This window comes from Oryx dammah, unplaced genomic scaffold, assembly GCF_014754425.2.
Source record: "Oryx dammah isolate SB20612 unplaced genomic scaffold, SCBI_Odam_1.1 HiC_scaffold_27, whole genome shotgun sequence".
NCBI lineage: Eukaryota > Metazoa > Chordata > Mammalia > Artiodactyla > Bovidae > Oryx > Oryx dammah.
In genome coordinates this window covers 113,941,675-113,966,894 of record NW_024070211.1, presented here as the reverse complement: position 1 = coordinate 113,966,894, position 25,220 = coordinate 113,941,675, and the positions used below count along the sequence as shown (strand labels likewise).

General features: G+C 36.3%; 1 protein-coding gene across 1 annotated transcript in view; it reads left to right on the top strand.

Annotated features, from left to right (window-relative positions):
* CHN1 (chimerin 1) overlaps nt 1-25,220 on the top strand; it is a 205,669-nt gene that overhangs the window by 67,898 nt on the left and 112,551 nt on the right. The window contains exons 4-5 of the mRNA XM_040228198.1: nt 3,742-3,773; nt 6,034-6,147. Coding sequence (XP_040084132.1) covers nt 3,742-3,773; nt 6,034-6,147 — 146 coding nt within the window. The remainder of the gene's footprint in view (nt 1-3,741; nt 3,774-6,033; nt 6,148-25,220) is intronic.

Below are 25,220 nucleotides of genomic sequence, written 5' to 3'. Positions count from 1 at the left end.
CCTTCACTACCTAAGTAAGAGAAAAACAGAATTAGTTTGTATTTGTTTTATTTGACAGTTCCATTATAAAAATGCAGAGAAGATATAAATTGGTGTGTAAATATTGTTTTACTGTTTCTTGTGTCAGTACAGTGTTAATCAACGTTTACCTAATTTCTTTTAATTCAAGATCTTTTGGGTAAAGGAAAAAAATTATTCAGCAATATAAGGCCAAAATTAATTGTCTTATGAAGATGGTTGTTTAGGCAATCAATGGAAGCATATAGTAGACCAATGCAGAACTATCAAATAAGTAATCACTATTTTCTTGGGTTGTAAACCTGTTACTGAACCAAACTTGCCTTCACACTTGCAACATAGCTAAGTCAATTTACTAACACTGGGTTTGGCGAAGGAAAGTACCACACCTATTGCCCAGCTAAGCAGAGAATGGGCAGCTCCTGATGAAAAGAACTCTTCAGTGGCTTTCATGGAAGGTTTTTTTAAGGCAACATTGGGCTGAGGGCTGCGGGGGAAATGACTGTTCTCGTTGGTTGATGGTGAGGTCATGGGGTGGTGTTTAAGAATCCTAATCATTAACTGTCTGGTTCCAGCCAGCCTAGAATCTACATGCTTGTGGTCAGCACATAGTCACCATCCTCTGCCTGGTATGGGTCTTAGTTCCTGCAGAGTAACTTAAAAATACATGTCAGATTGCTGTATGTATCCCTTGAGGGGGAACTTGGGCGCTTTTATTGCTGAGCTACTGTTTCTTGACTGCTTTTGTTTCTACTACTTGAGAAACTGCTTGATTCTTCCCTGATTAGTACCTACTTGAGTTTCCTCTTTGGAACTCAGGAAAAGCCTAGGAGACTAAAACCTTTTTTTACGTACAAGAAATAGGGGACCAGGAGAGGCTGTTGTACCTGGGAGGGCCCTGCAGCAAATATGGCAAGTTTGCTGAGAACAGAGTCCTGCTCAGTTTCGGTGCCACTGACTGCCACACCATTTGGGGCCAGCAGTCCTCAGTCTTCACTACTACTTGTACTTGTCCCAGATTTTCATTAATGAGTAGAGTATATTCAAGACCTTTCCTCTGTTTTCACCTTGGTCACATATGCCTGATAAAGTTATTTATCTTTAGCCCCCTACAAAGGTATCACAATTTGAGGAAAAGGCCATGATCTCCTCAAAATCTTGCAGGACCATTCATTCTAATGTGTCTGAGACATCACTGTTAGTTTGTACAAAAGTTATTCTTGATTTCTGGTTTTTTATGGTGATATTCTTTGTTAAAAGATGATTTTACAGGCAATTCTGAAGTCCCATTTTGCCTTTCCCAAGGGCCTCTCAGTTTAATTATCTCTCAGCTTCCTCAGGGTATCGTTTGAATTTGGTATATATTTTTCCAGATCTCTCTCTATGCTGTAGATAAATATTATTGCAGGCACAAGTGACTTTGCTAAACCATATCATCCTGTATTACTGTTACAGCTTATGTGTGTAATCAGCAGTTGTCTTGGTGACCTCTTCGTGTTAGTTCCTTCAGAGCTGCATTATTCCTTCAAACCATGCATATCATTTATACTGTAAAGCAGTTTAGTTATTCCTCTGTTGGTGTATATTTATTTCCATTTTACAAATGACTGTGAGCAGTGCTTCAGTGAGCATTCTTATACATATCTTCATGTATACATTTGCAAGTGTTCCTCTGTAGTCAGTACCAGAGGTTTACATATTTTCAGTTTGAATAAACACTGCACAGTTGTTCTGGATAACATTTCATCATACAATGCTATAGAACCTTAAATTAGTTATTTAAGACCTAAAGATTAAATTTTTCTCTCAAAAGCAAAGGTTTGCTTTTAAATAGAAATAGTTTCATGGCCCTGCTCTTCCTCTGTAGCTGTGGGGACCAGCTGGCATATTTTTAGCACACTGAGTTTTATGAGCAGAGAAATTATGCAACAAGACCAAATCAGGTGGAATTTACTTTTGAGAATATAAATGACTTGACTACAATTTCAGCAGACAACAGAAGATTCCTAAAGGGTAAAGTGTTACATAAATACAATTTTCAGTAAATGGTAACATTGTGTGTCTCCTACAGAAATGAAGATGAACATGTGTTTAAAATGTATTTTCTCATAGGAAGAAACCAGGCAAATGTTAATAATCAGTTCAAAGGAAAAGTCAAAATAGCATATATTTATAGAGATTCAAGGAATGTTGAGATGAATTGCACTTGAAGACAAAGCCTGTTTTTCCCCTGAGAAGGGCTAAAGAAGAAGTCAGTTAAACCACTGCCACACAGGAAAAGTGTATGTGTGTGTGTATCAGTTACCTACATTTTAGAGAATTCGAAAATAGCTCAAAGACAATGATCTGGGCTAGATAAGCCAGCAGCATATGCTCTAGATCATACATTTCATTGAACTGCAAAATTTATTTCTCAAATATGAATAAATACCTCAAGCTTGCTGAAAACAGTATCAGACCTTGATGACCCATGGGTAGGTAGCCTAAATTTGGTGCTCATGCTCTGTGTGGAGGTGAAGGGAGATAGTCACGAAAAGGATAGACTGAGATACTTTGGGAAACTGCCATATTTAATTTAGATGAGTCAGTGTCAAATGGAAAAGAGTTTGGGCCCTTCTTGCCATCTCAGAGTAAGAATCCCTGTTTCACCTTGGGTTCTAACAGGTAACCTTGAACAAGTTCCCTAACCATGCTGATTCTCAGTTTTCTTCAGCCGTATTACAAGGATGATAATACTATCTTAGGAGGATGAAGTAGAATAATTCATTGTGAGCATTAAATGATTCAGAAGTGTAATTATAACACCTAGCATGAACTCAGTGAACGTAGTCCCTGCTGTCTACAATGGACTCCTGCAATAAGCTACCCCCTTACTCCATTTCTGTCAGGGTCCAGTCTAAATGTCATCTCAGAGAAGTCTTTCCTCATCAGTCCTCCCTTTTCTGTTACTCGTTCTTCTTTTCATTATAGCACTTATTACTGCTTCCTATTTTCTCTTTCGTTTTGCTTCTTCAAACCTCCTTATTGTCTGTCTCTCATCATCAGAATGTAAATCTCGAGAGTAACTACTGGTTTTGTCATATTACAGTTATGATGATGCCTACCACTTATTTGCCACTAAATAAATGTCTCTTGAATGAACAGGTCTAATATTCTAAGTCTACCCCAGGAAAATTCCTTAGAATCTATTCTGTTGGACCTTTCTTTAGATACAATGAGCACACACACCCGGAAAAGCTCTTGGAGAGGTAGACTGTGGTAAAGGAAGAGCCAAATGGGCAAACAAAGGGGCAAGATTATATGGAGTTGTTAACAGAGTGGGGAATATGGTGTAACAGGAAGGGAGCGGATGGGAGAGAAAGCCACAATCTGTTCTGATACAACCATGGCATTAAGGTTTTGGATGTTTTATTTTACTTTTTGAATAAAGTGATATAAATTTTTTTTTCAAATTCATAAAATCCTAGAAATGAAAGATAATTTAGTCTTAACTTTTTATAGGCACAGTGTTTTATAGATAAGAAAAAGGTCTGGGAGATGAAATGACCAGTCCAAATGAAATAGTCAATCTGCTGATAGAATTGGGACTCCAGGCTCTGATTTTTCTAATCTTATTCTAATTCTTTCTCTTAATATATGCTTTAGTTTGTCACATGTTCAAAATGTTGAGTTGTATTCTGAACATTTCCATTTCATAAATATCCTTCTTCTCTTTCCCAATAGGTAGAAAATAGACCAAAGTATTACGGAAGAGAGTAAGTATGGATTATCAGAAAACATTTTATAGATTGGAATATGTAAGAGAAACAGGTAAATGGATGCTTTTAGTAAAAAATAAAAGCAGGAGGAGAGAAGTGTTCAAGTTTGATTGAGTTAAATTATTTTTCTGACTATAAATCTAATTATAGTTGGTGAAAATATAGAACATAAAGATAAGTATTGTGAAAAATAACTTGGGAAAAATGTGCACAAAATGCTGACATATAGATGCAAGCCATGTAAAGTAAATAAATAGTACTAGATGTGTATGAGGGAATGTATATATTTGTATGTATGCATATATTACACATTTAGATACATATCTACACATATATGTAAGGATATGGGTGATTTATTCTACATTTATACTTTTATTTTCCAATTTTCTATAAGTCAGTTTCCACCTAGAAATAACTAATGTTAAAAAGTTGAAGCTTTATCTTCTGAAGATCTATTTTCTTAATGGTTTTTCCAAATGAGGTTATTATACATATAATTTTTGTAGCCTGATTCAGTATTAATAATGAGCATTTTTCTATTTTATGAAAAATGTAATGATTTTAAAGTCTTTGATTCTTCTAATTATTAAAAAAAATAGAAATATAGCCTTTTGGGGAAGAGAACAAAAATAACCTATAATCCTATCATTCCCCAAATTCATTTATCTTTCAGATAAACAATAATGTGTAAAACAAGTATTTTTATCTAAAGCTCTGTTTACACTTTCGGACTCTTGTAAGTAAAACCTAGGTGCTTATGAGTTATGGGGGGCCAGTGGTGTTCTTTACGTTATACTGTGTTTAGTCATTTCTACACTTTGGGCTTGTAGGCTGAATTTAAACTATAGTGTTAAAGGTAATACTATAAGAAATATCTTAGTGCATAAAGGTTTTACTGGGATGGAAATTTTGGGTCAACTGGTACGAATAGTTTTAAGAGTCTTTAAATACCATCATCAAGTTTTGTCCCAAAATTAGTTTCCTTGAATGAGATTTCCTTTTAAATTAATTGTGCTTTTAAAAGCAAGGAGACATTAAATTTTCTCAATTAATTGATGTCATGTAAACTTAAAATATCAATCTGATGATCTAATATATGTGTTATTACCAGGGATAGGCTACCATCTTCCTGTTCCAACAGAATCAGAGTGGATCTGGTTCTGAACGATTGAGGAAATTTATGGAGATAAGAAATTCCAGGAGCCATCTTTAAACATTGCTATTCTAATTGTCCTGTTGTCTAAAACATGTTCTAATTGAGCATAGTTTCAGGAGCTACTTTAAGACTTAAATTGAGAAAGACCAAATCTTCCCCATGAGAAAAGTTTCAAAAGGTTGCCACTTGAACTCTCACAAAGTTCTTAAATTATTATTGTACCATTTCAGGGCCTTTTCAATGTATCATTCCAAATTTAAGGGACTGTTGGAGTTTTTTTGTACCTTTAAAAGCTACAGTCTCACTTGAGCATTTGCTCAATTCGGTTTTCTTTGAGTTAATAAAAGGACATAATATATGTGTAGGTTCTTTGTAAATGGTGCATCACCATAAGAAAACAAGGTGATTTTATATTTTTAATCCTAATGATTAGTTACCATTGATGTTTTTAAATTTTCCAGTGTTTTATGTCAGAATGTTATAGGTGAACCTACCATGTTTTGTATAAGGAATGTGTTATTTATATTTATTCTTACTCCTCCTTTTTTCTCTGTTAATCAAAAATAGTGTTTTAGCAGGGAGTGAAAGCAAGTGTTAGAGTTGTTGGCTCTTGGCTTGAGTATGCAGTGATGCAGATTATGCACATAATTGGGCAATCATGCCAATTAAGGGCAACCCAGGGTCCTGGAAAATTGCCAACCGTAGACTCTGAGCCAAAATTTTGAAGCAGTGCTGCTGGTGTGAAGAAAGGAAGTGAGACACGTTCCTGTGTATTTTTTTAGCATGTCCATATGGTCAGGCAGCTACATAAGAAGGGAATTGTCCTCTTGAGAGAGGCGGTTGATCTTCCCGGAGATGGAAGTGAATTTTGATTCCATGATTGTTAAATGGATTGGAGAGCTACTTCGGTGCTGTTCTTGTCGCTACAGAGAAGCCGGCCCAGGGCCAGGCCCTGGGAAACACAAGCACAGTTAAACCCAACTGCTCCCCTCCGATTATATGGCAGTACTTTGTCCAGAAAACTACAGGAGAAGGTGGGAGGTTTTGTTTTATCAAAAAAGGTGGAAAGCTTGCAGTTTCTGAATTGACTTTGTTTCTTAGGTTTCACGGCATGATCTCCCGAGAAGCTGCAGACCAGCTCTTGAGTGTAGCTGAGGGGAGCTATCTCATTCGGGAGAGCCAGCGTCAGCCAGGAACCTACACTTTGGCTTTAAGGTTGGTCGTGGACCTGTAATTATAACTGTGCCTCGTTCAAAACCCTCTTAATAGAGGGCTTTAAATTTTGAAAGCATCCAGCATGTAATTGAATTGGTTCTTGTTTTCTTGGGACCTAATTACCATTTTAATAGCTTTGAGACTCTTAAAAATTCCTCATGAATGGTAGCACTCAGTAATTAAGAACTTTTAAGGCATTTTTATTGTAGCTGCTTTCTTATATTTCATCTTACCCGTTCCCTCCCATCTGTCCTGCTGTGTCAGCGCCCATCTATTTTTTGAATAAGGAAAGGAACTAAAGAGAAAAGATCTTTGTAACTTCTAAAATTAAAGTCAATGTCATTTCTCTTAAATTGGCTTTTGGTTCAGGCAGCTTTCCTTGGGAACTCCTGGCTCTTTCCTATCTATTGAACTTTGCCTGGCATTTTGTCTGTTCTTAGCTTACAGCACAGTGGCCAGAAACAAATATATCCATTAACCCTGCAGTAATAACAGAACAATAATGCAATGGCATGCTTATCTGTTGGGCTACCTCCTGCTAGGCCTCTAACCTCATTTAATGTTCGTAACAGGTCTAGGATGTGTGTGCAATTACTGTTTCCACTTTATAAATAAAGGAAACAGAGGACCTAGAAGTTGAGGAACTTGGCCAGGGTCATACACTTAAAAATTCATGTAGCTGGGATTTGAACCTAGGCAGTTGGGTTTCAGAGTCTATGCTCTTAATCACTCCACATTGTTGCCTCTCTAGAGGCTTAGAATGATTATCAATTGTCTTTGTTCACTTGTTCGTTTGTTCATGTGTGCATTCACTCATACGTTGTTTGGAAAAGATTTAAAAGTAGAAACTTCATTTAAGAAAGAAGTCAAAGAAATAGCATTTCTTTTGGTAACCACAGAGAGACAATAGCAAGATGATAATGTAGCTTAGGACTCTGGTATGACCATGTTTAACTCCTCTAATCACTTATGCTTGTAAGTGAGCAGGGACTGCTCTTACTCCCAGCCACCAGATTTATTATTAATCTTTCTGGCAAAAGAATGATATAATTCAGTATTTCTTCATGCTGAATTTGGAATCAATGGCATACTTAGAGAGCAGAGGTTGTTAATAGGAATTCATGGAAATTTGCTCTTTATGGAAAATTATAAAATGTAAATCCCTCCTCAATTAATTATATATTTTCCAGGTTTAAGTTGTGACATAGAGGGAAAAAACATCTGGGCTCGGAATCCAAATACCTATTTCTGTTGCCACTAAATAAACTAAAAGATTGATCTGGTGCAAATCACCTATATTCTTGAAGCCATCCTCTTCATCTTTCTACTCTTACCATTTTATAATTCTAGGATTCTGTGACATCACGTATCCAGATAGATAGTCGTCTGAGTGCCTGGGGGAGATAAGCCTTTAACTACAGGCTCATGGGCCAAATGAAGGAAGAAGGAGGTGGGGTGAGAGGAAAGAAAAATCTGTACACTCTTCCTTTTCCATTTGTTGCCATCTCCCCACCTTCTTCTGAGATCCCGTAGCAAGTTCCAGAGCTAGAATTGGAACTCAGTTTTGCCACACTGCAAAGTTCAGATACTTTCCATTATACCACATTGCTTCTCATAATGTGGTTATAATGCTGATTTTACTGAATGACTCCATCATATGTCCTGGGGTGAAGAATTCAATTTAGAGACAAGTAGCACCCCAGTCTTCCCAGCTCTTCCTCATTCCTGCCGTCTCACCCTCGCTACTGCTACTCGAGACTTTATTTATGATCACTCACTGTCCACTCTGGCCCAGGAATCCTAGAATTGGATTGAGGAATAGATCAACATGAGTTTGAATTATAGGCCTTGGATAACGTGCAGCTTTCCTTTTGTTATGGAACAATCATCATAAAGCTTTTACATGGCAAAGAGATAGTGAAAGGGGTTGTAGTGGAGGTGGGCAATTTGTGAGTATGCTTTGTGAGCAATGTAAATGCTGAAATAATGATTCTCTTAGTTTTGAACTAGATGTATGGCAGGGAAGATAAACAGAATGTGAAATAGTTGTATTGATGTATCTGTTAATCTTACCTGATACTCCCCATTTCAACTAATGATTCTCCCAACTAACATCAGTTTGTTTTAACAGAGTGTGTGATCCACTGAAGTAGGGGGCCAGTTTGAATTTATAGCCCTCAGTGTTCATTATGTTGTTGTCATTTAGGAGTAAGTTGTTGAACTCAAGTTGTTCCATAGGCACCTCAACCTCAATATGTCCAAAACCAAGCTCATCAGTTTTCCTACCAAATATGCTTATATTCCCTTTAATAGCTGGTGACACTGTTATTTAGCCATTTCATAAGACCAGAAGCAAGACACCGTTTTCTTTTCTCTTAGTTCTGTTTTAAGATGTCTGTAGGCTTGGCCTTACTCATTTAGAGGCTTCCATCTGATACTGTTATCAAACACTGTATCCCATATCAAATGTTTATTTTTTTGCTGTTGTTTGTGTTTTGAAACATAAATTGTTTTTGGAATTAACTTTAGTTTTATAGTTTTCCTTTTATGTTTTGGAACCATATCTTTTTATATATATATATATTATACCTTTTCATAGACTCTGGAGAGCCTAAAGTACTTGTACCTGTATTATCTAATGATTAAAAGAACTTTTTCATCTTGCTCATTTCACACAGCCATATTCAACAGTCATTTATTTCTTAAGTATTTCTCACATTTCCCCCTCCTCCCACCTCCTGGCTTAGTTCCATGAGAAATTTCTCTATATCCAGCCTTATTCTAATGAGTGATCAGTTGTAAAATCTGATGCAGTGATCAGCGAAGTTGCAATGTTGACAGGGACACAAGGTTTCAAAGGCCACACCTCCCTCTTATCATTGGCATCTTCCCATACCTGGGGAAGCCTAACCTTTACTGATGATCTCTGTGTAGCAATGTAAGTTACTAGTTCAGGAAGTCTGTGTTGTAAGGATGCTGTCTCAGTAACAGCTTATTGCAGCCAGGAAAGAGATTCTCACTGCATGACATGAAAGGTTGTCTGTGGTTGACATCTCGCTTTCCTCTTCATTGCCATCTTCTCCTACACTCCTGTTTCAGCCCGAATTTCCAGCCAGGCCTTGTCCTGCTTTTCTGCCTTTGCTGTTGTGGACTGCTTGGTTAAGGAAAAATGACTGTTGGCTCAGTCAGAGTTTTTTATCCAATGAAGCATTGGACATACATCCACATTGTTGGAGACTGCAGCTGAAGATAAGATGCTCTTTATACCCTATAAAAAAAAGATAAGATGTTCTCCCGGGCACTAGGTTATACTTCATGAAACATGGAGTGATTCCTGTCACTTTGGAATTTTTTGTGTTGATTCTGACAGCATTTGTATTAGTTATTAGCATTGTATAAGTTATTAGTTTATACAGCATTTGTATAAGTTATTAGTTTAATGAGGTATTGTGGTATATATCAGCTGCAAGTAACCTAAAATAATTTAAGAAGTTTTATTGAAGACATTTTTCTTTATATGATTTTAGAATAGTTTATATTTTTAGAATGACTTAAAAAAATTTTTATGAGCCATTCTATAACTTTTCTCACTAGAAGGAAAACTTGTTGAGTTCAGTATTGTGGTATATAGGGAATAGCAAGTGAAAAAGATAGGACTGTCCTTGCTTTGTATTATCTTTTTTATTAGATGTTAAATATATACAAAAGAACACTTATAAGAAATATAAAATTATTAAATGTCATGTTACTATAACTTTAGAGCTATTCATTATAAATTATTTTCTGACTTTTCTAAGTTTTTTTTTTCCCCCTCTGGACTTCTAATTTCCTGACTTTCATATCTCTGAATTTCAGTTTGGACATTTTCTGTTGACCTGTCTTCCAGTCCACTAGACCTTTATTCTACTCTTTTCTGTTCTTTTTGGTCAGCTGTAAATCCATTCATTGAGTTCCTGTTTTCATGTACTGTGTTACTTAGTTCCAGAATTTTCATTTGCCTTTTTTTTAAATAAGATTTTAATCCTCTGATGAAATCTTTTTTCTTTTTTTTCTATCTTTTCTTATTTTTTGAACCATAACCTATCAAAACAGTTATTCTTTATAAGTAACTGTTAAAATTACATAAGCACTGTACCATGAATTCTTGGAAATGTGAAATAAGAAAGTAAAAAGACTAGTGGAGAGCTAGTATAAATGAACATGTGAAATGGCCTTTTAAATATTTGGTATCTGTTTTCTCATTCCCATCACTGTTTCTAATAAGAATCTGGTTCTTACCACATAAAAGTCTGGTTTTCTTTTCCTGTTTTAAAAGAAGGAAGAAGGTTGAAATGGATACCAGTTACACAGTGTAGCATAGTGGTGGTGGTTTAGTAGCTAAGTCATGTCCAACTCTTGTGACCCCATGGACTGTAGCCCACCAGATTCCTCCATCTATGGGATTCTCCAGGCAAGAACACTGGAGTGGGTTGCCATGTCCTTCTCCAGGGTGTAGCATAGTAGGTGTTCATTAAAGTCATTTCCTTATTAGTCCATGATACAATCCTTCAAATCTTTTAGTCCTGACCAACTTCTTATTAAAGTAGTATATTCCGTTTTAGCTTTGGTAAATAGTAAGAAAATCTAGTATGAGTTCCACAGAAAGTTTTAGGCAAGGCCAGGCACCAAAGTTATATAAATTCTATTTTGATAAAATTCTTTTGCTGTAATATTTTCAACTTGACTTAAAGTATTTTCCAAACTGACTTTTAAAATAATTTAATATTTTAAAGATTATATAAAAACCTGCATCATCAAAAATAGCAGCACATCATCCCAAAGTATTTTATAACTATGAAAATAGGAATTTTCTTCACAGAGTAGAAACCATAGCAAAATGAAATAATGTTATAAAGATTCTTCTGTGCTGATTGCAAACATCAGTAAGAAATTAAATAATGTTACATATTATTTAGGATCTTTTATTGAGTTTTTGAATTCTATCAGATATTATCCAAATGGGTCAAAAAGGAAGACATTTAAGCTGCCTCTTAAAGGTAAAATATAATTTTGCCAGGTAGAAGGATAGGATGTGATTAATTTAAAAAAAAAGTATTTTGGGAAGAAGAAAAAGTCAAGGAAGGAATATTTAGAACAGTGTGGAACATTTGGTATATGGCATGCTTCTGGGACTCGGGGGTGCAGGAAGTTAGCAATAGGATTGCCAGGAAAGGCTGGTATTTCATGCTTAAGAATTTGAATTTTATTTGTAGGAAATAGGAGTCACTGAAGACTTTTAATAGAAGAGAGTAATGGTTATTTGTAATATTAGTAATGTTAAAAACCATTATGGGAGCAATAAGAATAAATAAATGGATATGGTGATGGAAATTAAGTTTTACCAGAATTACTTGACCATTAATTTAGTAAATGGTTTTCCTTGGGCAATGGAAAGCTGATCTTTAAAAGAGTTTCTAGTTACTTTATAGATTTTAAAGGGTTCCTTATGAGGAGAAATGTTAACTCCAAATTTGGCAACTCACACTCCTGTTGAGTCAGATTCATTTTCGTTTCTCTGTATTGGGTAATGAGCAGGATGACACACATGCAAGAGTCTTGATGATCCCCAAACCCTGTGTCTAGATATTCCAGACCAGATTATGGGAATATTCCAGAGGCTGTTTTATACCCACAGTCCTTGATGCTTCCTGTTGATTTTATACTGACCATCAAAATGAGAATTATTTGTAAAAATTTTAGATACTGGAAAGCAATGAGAATTAAAAAACTAAGGAAGCAAAATGTTTGGGCATATTTATTATATTTTCTTTAAAAAATATTCATTTGATAAGTTCTGACGTATACCCTATGTTAACCTAAAAAATAAAATTCACTATCAGGATAGTATGTATAGTATCATACTACTTAACGTGTGTGTGTGTTAAGGGTGTATAGGTAAGTAGACAGCTGTCTAAAAGAACGATTGCCACTATTCACAGGGTTATCTCTTAAATAATTAACTTAAAGGTGATTTTTATTAATACTTCTCTGTACTTTTCTGATTTGCCTGAAATTTTTAACAATGTCTTGTGTATCATTTTTTATAATCAGACGAATATATCAATAGGATTATTTTCATTTTGAGAAAAATAAAAGACACTAGGTGGAACCTTGGGTCACAATGGAAGATAGTACCTTCTAAATCATTGAAGATTTGACTATAAGTGAAATGTATCATCATATTTAAATCATTGATCAGAAGAATTGGTCAGCCTTGAGGGAAATAGGCAAGTCACAGAAGTGTGTTCTAGAGTCCAGGAACTATGGGAGAGGGTAGTCTTGGCCAGCCTTGGCAGTGCTGTCTCTAGTATGGAGATGCTCCTAAAGGAACAGTGAGAGTTTTCCCTGCCACTAAACATAATCAGTTGGGTTGTTTGATTGGTCGGAGCCTGTGATTGTTAATAGAACTATACTGCATTTCCCAAACTCACTTGATCATGATACCCTCTTTTTGTGGAATCTCTCTGTGCAACACTCTGAGAAATAATCTATTAAACATTTGATTCACTTAGTTCCTCTTGCTGTGGACTCCATGATCACTGAGTAACTTTTTTTTGAGGGATGTTTTTTAAACCTTTTTTTAAATTGACATTTAGTTCATTTACAGTGTTGTGTTAGTTTCAGGTATATAGCAAAGTGAGTGAGGTAGGGTGTGTGTGTGTGTGTGTGTCTTTGTGTGTGTGTGTCTTTGTGTGTGTGTGTCTGTGTGTGTGTGTGTGTCTGTGTGTGTGTCTGTGTGTGTGTGTGTGTCTGTGTGTGTGTGTGTGTCTGTGTGTGTGTGTGTGTCTGTGTGTGTGTCCCAGGTGCCAGTAGTGGTAAAGAACCTGCCTGTGAAGATCCCCTAGAGGAGGGCATAGCAGCCCACTCCAGTATTCTTGCCTGGAGGATATCATGGACAGAGGATCCTGGAAGGCTGCAGAGAGTCGGACACAACTGAAGCAACTTAGCACACACACATATATATACACATATGTTTATGTATCTGCCTGCAGTGTTTATATATCTGCCTGCAGTGCAGGAGACATGGTTTGATCCGTGGGTCAGGAAGATCCCCTGGAGAAGGAAATGGCCACCCACTCCAGTATTCTTGACTGGAGAATTCCGTGGACAGAGGAGCCTGGTGGGCTACTGTCCATGGGGTTGCAAAGAGTCAGACATGACTGAGCAACTAACATTTATTACATTATTATGTTTATATATATATATATATATGTATATACACATATGAGTATATATAAAGCTATATATTAATATATATATAGCACTATATATATATAACAGCCCTGGTGGCTCATTGGTAAAGAATCCACCTGCAATGCAGGAGACGCAGGTTCAATCCCTAGATTGGGAAGATGCCCTGGACAAGGAAATGGCAACCCACTCCAGTATTCTTGGCCGAGAAATCCTATGGACAGAGAAGACCAGGCCACAGTCCATGGGGTCACAAAAGAATTGCACACAACTTGGTTACTAAAACAATAAAGCAAACATATATTTAGATTCTTTTTCAATATAAGATATTACAAGATGTATAGTTCCCTGTTCTGCATAGTAGGTCTTTGTCGTTTATCTGTTTTCTATGTAGGAGTGTGTATATGTTAATCCTAAACTCCTAATTTATCTCTACGCACAGCCCCACTATTGGTAACCATAAGTTTGTTTTCTCTATGTTGGTGAGTCTGTTCCTGTTTTGTAAGTAATTTCATTTGTATTATTTTCTTAGATTCCACATATGTGATATCATGTGATATTAGTCTTACCCTGTCTGACTGACTTCAGATTTATCCTGTTCCATTATATATGTCTGTTTTTATGCCAGTACCATTCTGTTTTGATTGTTATAGCTTTGTTGTATAAAGTCAGGGAGCAAGCATGATTCTTCCAGCTCTATTCTTTCTCAAGATTGTTTTGGATATTCGGGACCTTTTTTGTGTTTCTGTACAAATTTTAAAATTTTCTGTTCTAGTTCTGTGAAAAATGCCATCGGTAATTTGATGGGAATTGCATCGAATCTGTAGATTCTTGTGTAGTATGGTCATTTTAACTATGTTGATTCCTCTAGTCCAAGAACACAGTATACCTTTTTATCTGTGTATGTCATCTTTAGTTTCTTTCATTGCATTTTATAATTTTCAGAGTATAGGACTTGGCTTCTTTAGGTAGGTTTATTCCTTGGTATTTTATTCTTTTTGATACAATGGTAAATGAGATTGTTTTCTTAATTTCTTTTTTGATATTTTGTCATTAGTGTATATATGCAAGATTTCCATGTATTAATTTTGTGTCCAGCAACTTGACCACATTCATTGATGAGCTCTAGTAGTTTTCTGGTAGCATATTTAGGATTTTCTATGTATAGCATTGTGTCATCTGTGAAAGGGGACAGTTTTGTTTCTTTCTTTCCAATTTGGATTCCTCTTCTTTCTTTTTCTTCTCTGATTGCTGTGGCTAGGACTTCTACAACTGTATTGAATAAAAATGGCAAGAGTAGGCCTCCTTGTCTTGTTCCTGATCTTAGAGGAAATGCTTTCTGCTTTTCACCATTAAGTATGATGTTAGCTTTGGCTTTGTCGTATATGCGGGTTTGCCATGCATGGTCTTTTGAGTGGGTTTGTCCTATATGTCTTGTTGAGATGTGTTCCCTCTGTGCCCACTTTCTAAAGAGTTTTTTAAAAATCACAAATGGATGTTGAATTTTATCAAAAGCTTTTTCTCATCTATTGAGATGATCATATGGTTTTTATTCTACGGTTTGTTGATATGGTGTATCACATCAATCGATTTGTGGATACTGAAGAATCCTTGCATCCCTGGGATAAATCCAACTTGATCATGGTGTATGATCCTTTCACTGTATTGTTGGAATTGGTTTGTTAGTATTTTGTTGAGGATTTTTGCCTATAGAGGGTCATCAGTGATATTGGCCTGTAATTTTCTCTTTTTGTGGTATCCTTGTCTGCTTTTGGTATCAGTGTGTTGGTGGCCTAATAGAATGTAATTTTCTCATTAATGGCTTTCAATGTGGTTCATTTACAGAAAGAAAAAACTTAAAAATGGATAGGCTGTTTGAGCTTTTGAGTTATTTCTCATTTTCTGTTAATAAGTTAGAATTAAATGTTGGGAGTAAGGGGAGAAAAAAAGGAAAAAATGTATCAGATTTCTTCTGTTTAGTAAGTCAGATAGACAGCTTCCTCATTTTTTTCTTTTTTTCCACTCTCCTTCTTGATTAATGAACTTAAAAGATTCCTGTTGAAGTGTTGAATTGATAGAAAAAAATTTAAGAGCTAATTGCCTCACCAATTTTTTTCTTCCTGTTTTCTGATTTTTTTCCCTGGACCAAAAAAGATTTACCTCCTATCCTAAGAATGTTCTGAAACATCTACTTATGGCAGCCAAGCACTGTTTCTGTGTATTACAAAAGTTCAACCTTTTTCTTATTTTTTAACTATATCCCAAAGCTTGCCTTTTACATGTATTGTATCTTAGTCTTAAACTTTTCCCTTCTTTTAGTTACGAATAACCTACTAGTTCACCCACTTAAAGTGTGCAATTCAGTGATTTTTAGTGCATTCACAAAGTTATGCAACATAATCAATCTTAGAGCATTAATCACCCTAAAAAGAAACTCCATAACCCATTTGCAGTCACTTCCCATTTCTCCCCAACCCACCCAGCCCCAGGGAACCATTAGCCTACTTTTTTGTCTCTGTGGATTTATACATTCTGGATGTTTCATAAAAGTGGAATTGTGTACAATATGTGTTCTTTTGTGATGACTTCTTTCTCTTAGCGTATTTCCAGGGTTCATCCATGCTGCTGCACGTATCACTACATTATATCTTTTTATTATTAAATAATATTTGAATACTCTTCCACTCTTTGGATATATATCATATTTTGCTTGTCCATTCAGCAATTGATGGACATTTGAGCTTCCATTTTTTGGTATTCCAAATAATGCAGTTACTATGAATAATGCTGTATACAAGGCTTTGTGTGGGCATATGTTTCTATTTCTCTCGGGTATATACCTAGGAGTGAAATTGCTGGATCATATGAACTGCCAAGTTTTTCTTTCCAAAGTGGTTTTACCATTTTGTAACCCCACAAGCAATGTGTGAGAGTTCTAGTTTCCCCACTCTTTGCTAATACCTGTTATTATGTCTCTGATTTAAATAGTGGGTGTGACATCCTAGTGAGTATGAAGTAATATCTCGTGATTTTGATTTGCACTTTACTTCTGAATGGTACTTAACTTTTCAGATTTTGTTCACAGCGTGATTTTTATTCATTGATGTTCTGTCTGTTCAAAACTTCAGTTTCCTCTCAAAAGTATGCATCCATAGCAGTGGGTTTAAAGCAGAAGGTAGAGAAGTCAAAAAAGCAGATTTCAAGATGTTTTTGGTTTTTGTATTTTTAAGGCACAGCGTAAGGCATTTTCCACTGAGTAGTTCTTTTAGGGTGGAATTGAGTTTCAAGTACTTTTTGTGGCTAATGAACGATAACTGATACAAGAGGGAGAATTCTGACCCTCTGGCTGTCTACTCTGAAAGAGAAACTAGAATATAACTTGTATATCTACTTTAAGAGGCCGTAGGAAACATACCAGATTCTTTTAAATTTAAGAGCTGTTTCTTGGTAACCAGAAACACCTCCATAATGTGTTGTTACTGTGCCTCCTTTCCTGTGAACGATTTGCATACCCAAATATTTTATTAATGGGCCTACTGGTTTTTTACATATAATAGTTAATGTTTACTGAATATTGACTGTATCGGGGAGTATGGTAAATACCTTTTATGAATTATCATTCAGTATTTTCTAGTACTTTTTCATGTAGTGGCACCCACAGAAAATTGTGCTGTTATATGATACACTAAGAGGGGTTAACAGGGGTTAACAGCCAGATGTGAGCAGCCCAAGGACTTGAGCTACATCAGACCTCCTGGCCCCTGAAAGGGCCAACAGATTTGATATCTTGTAACTCTGACCTCTAACTCTGATATACAAGCTGGAAAACTCAGTTTTATTTACAAGTAAGTCCACTGGTTAGATGCTGTATTTTTGCATTTTACAGATAAGAAAACTGAGGCTTAACTTCCTCAGAAACAAAAACTAAGAAACAGAAAACATGACTTATGAAAAACAACATCCAAAATAATAAAACATGCAGCATGTATGTAAATTGAAAAGGGATGTGGCGCAAGAGTAAACGCTTAGCTTTTTAAGTCAATGAGTTTTTAATAAAGATTTTTAAGTTACAATATAGTACCATTTTTATAAAGTGGATAAACCTTTGTTTAAAGCCTTTAAGGATGAAATTTATTCCAACTAATTCTCAAGAGTTAACTTTCCCTCTCCCCTAAAAAGAAAAGTCAAACTAAGTATGTATCAAGTTTAGTTATATAAGGTAAACTTCCATTATAAAATCATTTCATAATCATATGTGCTTATAAGAATAATTTTGTAGTGAGTTTGGAATCCTTTTCAGAGAAAAACAGCAATAATAATCTCTAAAAATAATAGTATTCTTGAATTCATTCACTTATGACATCTCTTTTGATTATGAAAACAATATATGACTGGTAAAAAAAATTATTTTTCAAATAAGAGAATGGTATATTATTATATTGTACCTTACTTTCCCTCTACATACTTTTAGTTCTAGTCTATAGAGATAATGCTATTCACAATCATTTGTCTATCCTTCTAGAAGTTGGTCAAGTATAAGGTATATATGCATTTTAATGTCATGTATATACATTATATTTTATTTTAAGTAATAGTTATTAGGTAGAGGCTAATTATAGAAGCAGAGATACTCTCTAGTCTTCCCAGATCTTTGTCCTATTGTCTGCTTGACTATATATTTATGTAACTAATAGACAATGCCTTTAAAAAGCTATCAATACCTTGTTTATTTAGTCTCAGCTGATAGTTGGTAACCGTTTAAGAACATTTTGAGCTAAAGACTATGGGTTTAGCTTTAGTTCTTATGATAGGGGTTGATTATTGGTAATAGAATGGGCAACAAGGTGATAAAATGGGATCCTCTTATAATGCACCTATTACAAATGCATTTCCATTTGTAATTTAATTCATTGTGTCTTTCAGTTTAGAATGCTGGTAAGATTCTTGGCTCAGCTGGTAAAGAATCAGCCTGCAGTGTGGGAGACCTGGGTTCGATCCTGGGTTGGGAAGATCCCCTGGAGAAGGGAAAGGCTATCCACTCCAGTATCCTGGCCTGGAGAATTCCATGGACTATATAGTCCGTGGAGTTGCAAAGAGTCGGACATGACAGAGCGACTTTCACTTTGGGCTTTCCTCATAGCTCAGCTGGTAAAAGAACGCGCCTGCACTGCAGGAGACCCTGGTTTGATTCCTGGGTCGGGAAGATCCACTGGCGAAGGGATAGGCTACCCACTCCAGTATTCTTGGGCTTCCCTTGTAGCTCAGCTGGTAAAGAATCCACCCGCAATGCAGGAGACCTGGGTTTGATCCCTGGGTTGGGAAGATCCCCTGGAGAAGGGAAAGGCTACCCACTCTAGTATTCTGGCCTGGAAAATTCACAAAGAATCAGACACAACTGAGCAACTTTCACTTTTCACTAAGATTCTATTAACTCCTCTGGTGGCTCAATGGTAGAGAATCTACCTACCAGTGCAGGAGATGTGGGCTTGATCCCTAGGTCAGGAAAATCCCCTGGAGAAGGAAATGGCAACCCACTCAATATTCTTGCCTGGGGAAGTCCCACGGACAGAGGAGCTTGGCAGACTACACTCCATGGGGTCGCAGAGATCTATTAAGGAAAGAATTCCTAAGAGAATGGTAATCTTTACAACTCTGTGATTCAGTATGAAGAAACTATTGCTACTGTACTAGAAAGTGGTAAAATGCATTGAAGTAAAAAAATATAATTTTGCTAACTATAGAAAAAAAATTTCTAATTGAATCTCAGATCATTAAGTTGACTTTTAAAGTGAACCCAGCCAGAGAGTTCCTAGGTAAAGTCATAGATTATAGTAGATACTAGTACAGGGGCTTTCGCATTTTAAAATATGAAAATTGGTTGAAAGCTTTTTCATATTTAGGAAGAAGGATCAAAAGGAACCAGAGAAGGATTATGTGGCTGGTGGGCGTTGACGTGTAATGTACTGTGTGTTCTCTTGATCTGATAGCTCATGATAGGTTTAGTCAGTTACCATGGTTTCACTTCATTTCCTGCAAACCTCCTTGTTATGCTATTTGGAATAAGTGAAAAATAGTGTTCTGTAGAATAATTTTTCAAAAATGTTTTTCTGCTTCTCTTAGTTAAGCTTATGAATCACTTTTGGGGGAAATTTTCTGGATATAAGAATATGTGATAAACACATGGCAACAATAGAATTTAGTAGTCCTGCAATGTCAAAAAATTAAAATTGATAAAGAGGATAGCATAGTTTACTTTAAAATGTAATACCATGTTGTCAGTGCCATAAGCTTTAAAAAAATATTGGCATAATAATTCTTATGAAGGCCCCTCTGGTCAAATATGCTTTAATAAGACAAACCATAGAAAATAGTTTTGATATGGCACAGTAGGGAACAGGTAGCTTAAAATAAGGCATTCCTTACTTGAAAAAATATAGATGTATTCCTAAAAATGGGTTCCAAATTGAACTGTCTTGTCAATCCACAAGAGTACATAGCTGTTGAGAGAGATTAGCTTTTTCCTAATTTGAAAAAAATACAGAGAACAATATTTTGGGGAAAAAAACAGTAAAAAAAAAAAAAGAAAGAAAGAAAAGCAAACAAAAAAAATCACCTCTAATCTCACTGGTCACAGATAATCACTGTTAAAATTGTAATGTATGAAATTCTAGTACTTTCCTGGCTTGAATAGAAATGGTTTCATATACATTTTCTTTGTATCTTGAACATCTTCCATGTCAATAAATATGTAAGAACTTTGTTACTTGAATTCTTCATAAGGTCTGGTTTCATCTTTCAGTTGTTCTATTTAAACTGTTGTCACTTTTTGTATTTATTTATTTAAATTTAGGTCCATTGTACACTTCTGTTTATTAAACGTGCACTAGAAAAATATGTAAAATACAGGAAAGTAGGAAAAGTGCCCCCAAAATAAATAATGTTTTTGGCATTTTTTAAAAGTATTTTGTTATTGTTTTGTTTCTAAAACAAATTGTAATGATATTCTCTGGGTGCTGGGGATACAAGGATCAACAGGATAGTCAAGAAATATCGCTCACCTTAAGGAGCCTGTCAGTGAGAGGGTTAGACTTTAATGAAATTGTCCTGCAACATAGAATTAAAAGCTGAGGCGAATGCTATGGATGGAAAGCACAGGTGCTATCACCATACAAAGGAGAATCTGATCTAAGTTCGAGGACTGACAGTCAGGAAAGCTACTCTGAAGAAGTAGTCTGATTTGGGAACTGAAGAATGCCTGAGAGTGAGAGGGTGAGGGAGAGAGCGACCCAAGACCAGCATGAGCAAGGCGTCTAACGCTGAAGCAGCCTCGTGCTAAGCTGAAAGAAGCTAAAGAGGGTGCAGCTGGGGGCAGAGAGAGAGCTGGAGAGTGAAGGGGTGAGGTATACCATCTGCCTCCTATGGGCCATGTTAAGGATTTTTCTCTTAGGGAACTATAGCCAGGTTTTAAGCTGGATTGTGATTTGAACCAAGTTTGAATTTCTTTTTGGTTTCAGTAGGAAAACAACAAAAACAGGGCAGAAGTGAACACACAAGAAAGTTAACTTGTTGAATTTTTCTCTTCGTGACTTGTTCATGTTCATTGCCCAGACTTCCCTGGTGGCTCAGACAGTAAAGAATCTGTCTGCAATGCCAGAGACGCGGGTTTGACCCCTGAGTCGGGAAGACCGCCCTGGAGAAGGGACTGGCAATCCACTCCAGTATTCTTGCCTGGAGAATTTCATGGACAGAGGAGCCGGCAGTCTGCAGACATGGGGTCACAAAGAGTCTGACACGGCTGAGCAGCTAGTACTTTCACTTTCATGTTCATTGCCCTGTAAATTTTTTACATGTTATATATGCAACCATTTATCATATTTACTGGGCATGTCTTCTCTTTTGTTGGTTTTGACATAAAATATTCTAATTTTATGTGGCTACATTTTCAGTGAATCTTTTTCTTCCATTCTTCTTTAGCCTGGAAAGCACCACCTCCACAAGAGATTTGATTAGTTAAATTAGTTCTCTTCTAGTTTATGATGTATTGTATACATTTAACCTTTTAATCCCCTCTAACTTATTTTGATGTCATATGAGGTAAGTATTTCCCCAGTTATACCAAAGAAAGTATTATTTGGGGTACTTTCTTCCAGATATTTGGTGTCATAGAAGTAAGGTAAAATGAATTTTGGATTTGGTGCATACTGCATCTTATTCTGGAGATTTTTTTTTTTTTCAACTCTGAGAATCTTACAGTAAAACAAGAAGAGCACACATAAAAGATAATAATTTGTTCAACTTTCTGTATTTCCCTAACTTTTTGACTACAAATAGTGCTTATTAGTACCTCATATCATAAAATTTATTTCCAAGTAGATTTATTTGCTAATTGAGAACCAGTGGTTCACATTCAACTTCTAAGTAATCCTTTCTTTCCCAATTGTTAAAGGTCATTTTTAACATCATAATGCTGTCAACTACACTGTGGACTTTGCCAGACTTCTCCAAATTGAAGTTACATTTATTTTTCCTTTCTTTAAACCTTAGTTTAAAAGACATGGTTAGTCATGTAGATCAGGTGTTGGCAAACTTTTTCTGTTAAAAATTCAGTAGCAAATATTAGAGATTTTGCAGGCCAATTGAGAATATTATGTAGGTACTTACACAGCTATTTGAAATATAACCATTGAAAAATACAGAATCCATTTTTAGCTCATTGGCCTTACAAAACCAGATAGTGGCCTGGATTTGGCTGGTGAGGTATGGTGTGCCAACCCCTGATGTAGGCACTGTCTGTGTTCCTACTACTGCAGTGGGCAAATCTTTGACTTCCTTATGCATTCTAGAGTAGATGTATATACTGGGTCATAGCCACAAGGAAAAGAATATATTTACAGAATGATTTTACAACTTCATTTTGCTTCTATTGTTCAAATATAATTCCTATTATTTTTATCAGTGATTTTTAGACATCTATACCATGATGGGGCTTCCCTGGTGGCTCAGACGGTGAAGAATCTGCCTGCAGTGCAGGAGACCTGGGTTCAGTCCCTGGGTCAGGAAGATCCCTTGGAGAAGGGAATGGCCACCCTCTCCAGTATTCTTGCCTGGAGAATTTCATGGACAGAGGAGCCTGGCGGGCTACAGTCTGTGAGGTTGCAAAGAGTCAAACATAATTGAGCAACTAACATATATGATGACTCTTTCTGATTTGTATTTGCTCTGTGTGTCCTCTCCTGAGGGCCCTTACCTTTTTAATTTCTAAAACTTTTTCTGCCTTTTTTTTTTTAAATTAAAAAAGATTCTTCACTGTTAAATGTACATTTAAAAGGAAATGAAGAAAGTGGCAATGCGGGTGTGGGAGGCTTAGAGGCAATGAACTGGTAAAAGAAGAAGTTTAAAGCTTTGGATTTTTCCAGGAACTTTCCAAGCAAATCTAGTCGCCATCAAACTTAAATTCTGCTCTTGATTTTCACTGTATTGTTATAACAGACAAATGAAAACATCTTTGAGGGTGGTAATATCTAGATAATGGAAAATAATTTAGAGCCTTTCTGTTTGCACATATTTTAGCTCTTATTTTGTTGCTGTCATAGAATTCTTAGGGTAGCTGGTGGCAAATGGTGACAGAAAGTCATTCATACTATTACTTTAAAAAAATTTTATGTTATACTCAGAAAGACATGACCTCATAAAGGAAAATCTCCAAGTAAAAGAAACAGAAGCATACTATCTTTTGTGGTAAGGAGTAAGAATTGGGATTCTTATTCGCTCATTCATGTCTGACTCTTAGTGACCCCATGAACCACAGCACGCCAGGTCCCTGTCCATCACCAACTCCCAGAGTTTACCCAGACTCATGTCCATTGAGTTGGTGATGCCATCCAGCCATCTCATCCTCTGTCGTCCCCTTCTTCTGCCTTCCCAACATCAGAGTCTTTTCAAATAAGTCAGCTCTTCACATCAGGTGGCGAAAATATTTGAGTTTCAGCTTCAACATCAGCGTCCTTCCAATGAACACCCAGGACTGATCTCCTTTAGGATGGACTGGTTAGATCTCCTTGCAGTCCACGGAACTCTCGAGTCTTCTCCAACACCACAGATCAAAAGCATCAATTCTTCGGTGTTCAGCTTTCTTTATCGTCCAGCTCTCACATCCATACATGACTACTGGAAAAACCATAGCCTTGACTAGACATTACCTTTGTTGACAAAGTAATGTTTCTGCTCTTTAATATGCTGTCTAGGTTGGTCATAACTTTCCTTCCAAGGAGTAAGCGTCTTTTAATTTCATGGCTGCAGTCACCATCCACAATGATTTTGGAGCCCAGAAAAATAAAATCTGTCACTGTTTCTACTGCTCCCCATCTCTTTGCCATGAAGTGATGGGACCAGATGCCATGATCTTCATTTTCTGAATGTTGAGCTTTAAGCCAACTTTTTCACTTTCTTCTTTCACTTTCATCAAGAGGCTCTTTCGTGCTTCACTTTCTGCCATAAGGGTGATGTCATCTGCATATCTGAGATTATTGATATTTCTCCCAGCAATCTTGATTCCAGCTTGTACTTCCTCCAGTCCAGCATTTCTCATGATGTACTCTGCATATAAGTTAAATAAGCAGGGTGACAATATACAGACTTGACGTACTCCTTTTCCTATTTGGAACCAGTCTGTTGTTCCATGTCCAGTTCTAACTGCTTCCTGACCTGCATATAGATGTCTCAAGAGGCAGGTCAAGTGGTCTGGTATTCCCATCTCTTTCAAATTGTCCACAGTTTATTGTGATCCACACAGTCAACGGCTTTGGCATAGTCAATAAAGCAGAAATAGATGTTTTTCTGGAACTCTCTTGCTTTTTCCATGATCCAGCGAATGTTGGCAATTTGATCTCTTGTTCCTTTGCCTTTTCTAAAACCAGCTTGAATATTTGGAAGTTCACAGTTCATGTATTGCTGAAGCCTGGCTTGGAGAATTTTGAGCATGAATTGGGGTTAGGTTTGACTAAAAGTAACTGAGTAAACATCAGTTTCTAATACAAAATAGGTGTTTATTTCTCTCCCACATTTGAGAAATCTGGAAGTATTTCAAGGCCAGTCGCCATCTGCAAAGTGGCAGATCCAGACTGGTCCCGTCTTACCATTTTCCTGTGTGTGGCTTAAAGGTTTATCTCAGGCAGCTGCTGGAGTGCCAGACTATGTCTACCTCTCAGCTAGTGGACAGAAAGGGTGAAGATCCCTGTCACTTTCACTTAGTTCCCATTGGCTGTTCCTAACAGCAAAGCAGAGCAAACTGAGAAATGTGGTCTTCAGTTTAGGGAGCCATATTCGCACCAGAAAATCAGAGGTTTTTTTGTGGAGGAACTCTGACGCAAAAGTAAATGATGGGTTACTGTCAGACTTTGTCTTATCTAGAAGCAGGTCATTCATTGTGGGAAATACTAAAAGCTGGTTCTTTCCTTTTCCTTTTTCACCACAGCCGGGAAGAGAACAGACTGTAATCAGTTCGGGGAGCCTTGTCTCTCTAGGGTTGTCAGAGCTACCTTGTTTAGCAAGCTTTCCAATTCCATGGTAATTATTTTTTTGTTGTTTTAATCGTTATGTGTTTCTTTGTTTCGAAAATAGAAGTGCATATATTTGTATCAATAGCTCAGATCACCACCTGATATGTTGGTGAAACTGTTAGGAAATAGGAAGAGAAAAGATACTTTTTATTCTATATAGCTGAACTTTGGAGTGTTTTAACTTTTTAAAATTATCTTGGCAATAGGTAAAATCTATCTTATAAATGTCTAAAAAATACATTTATGTATATTTGTATTTATAGCTCATACATGCATGCGTACGTG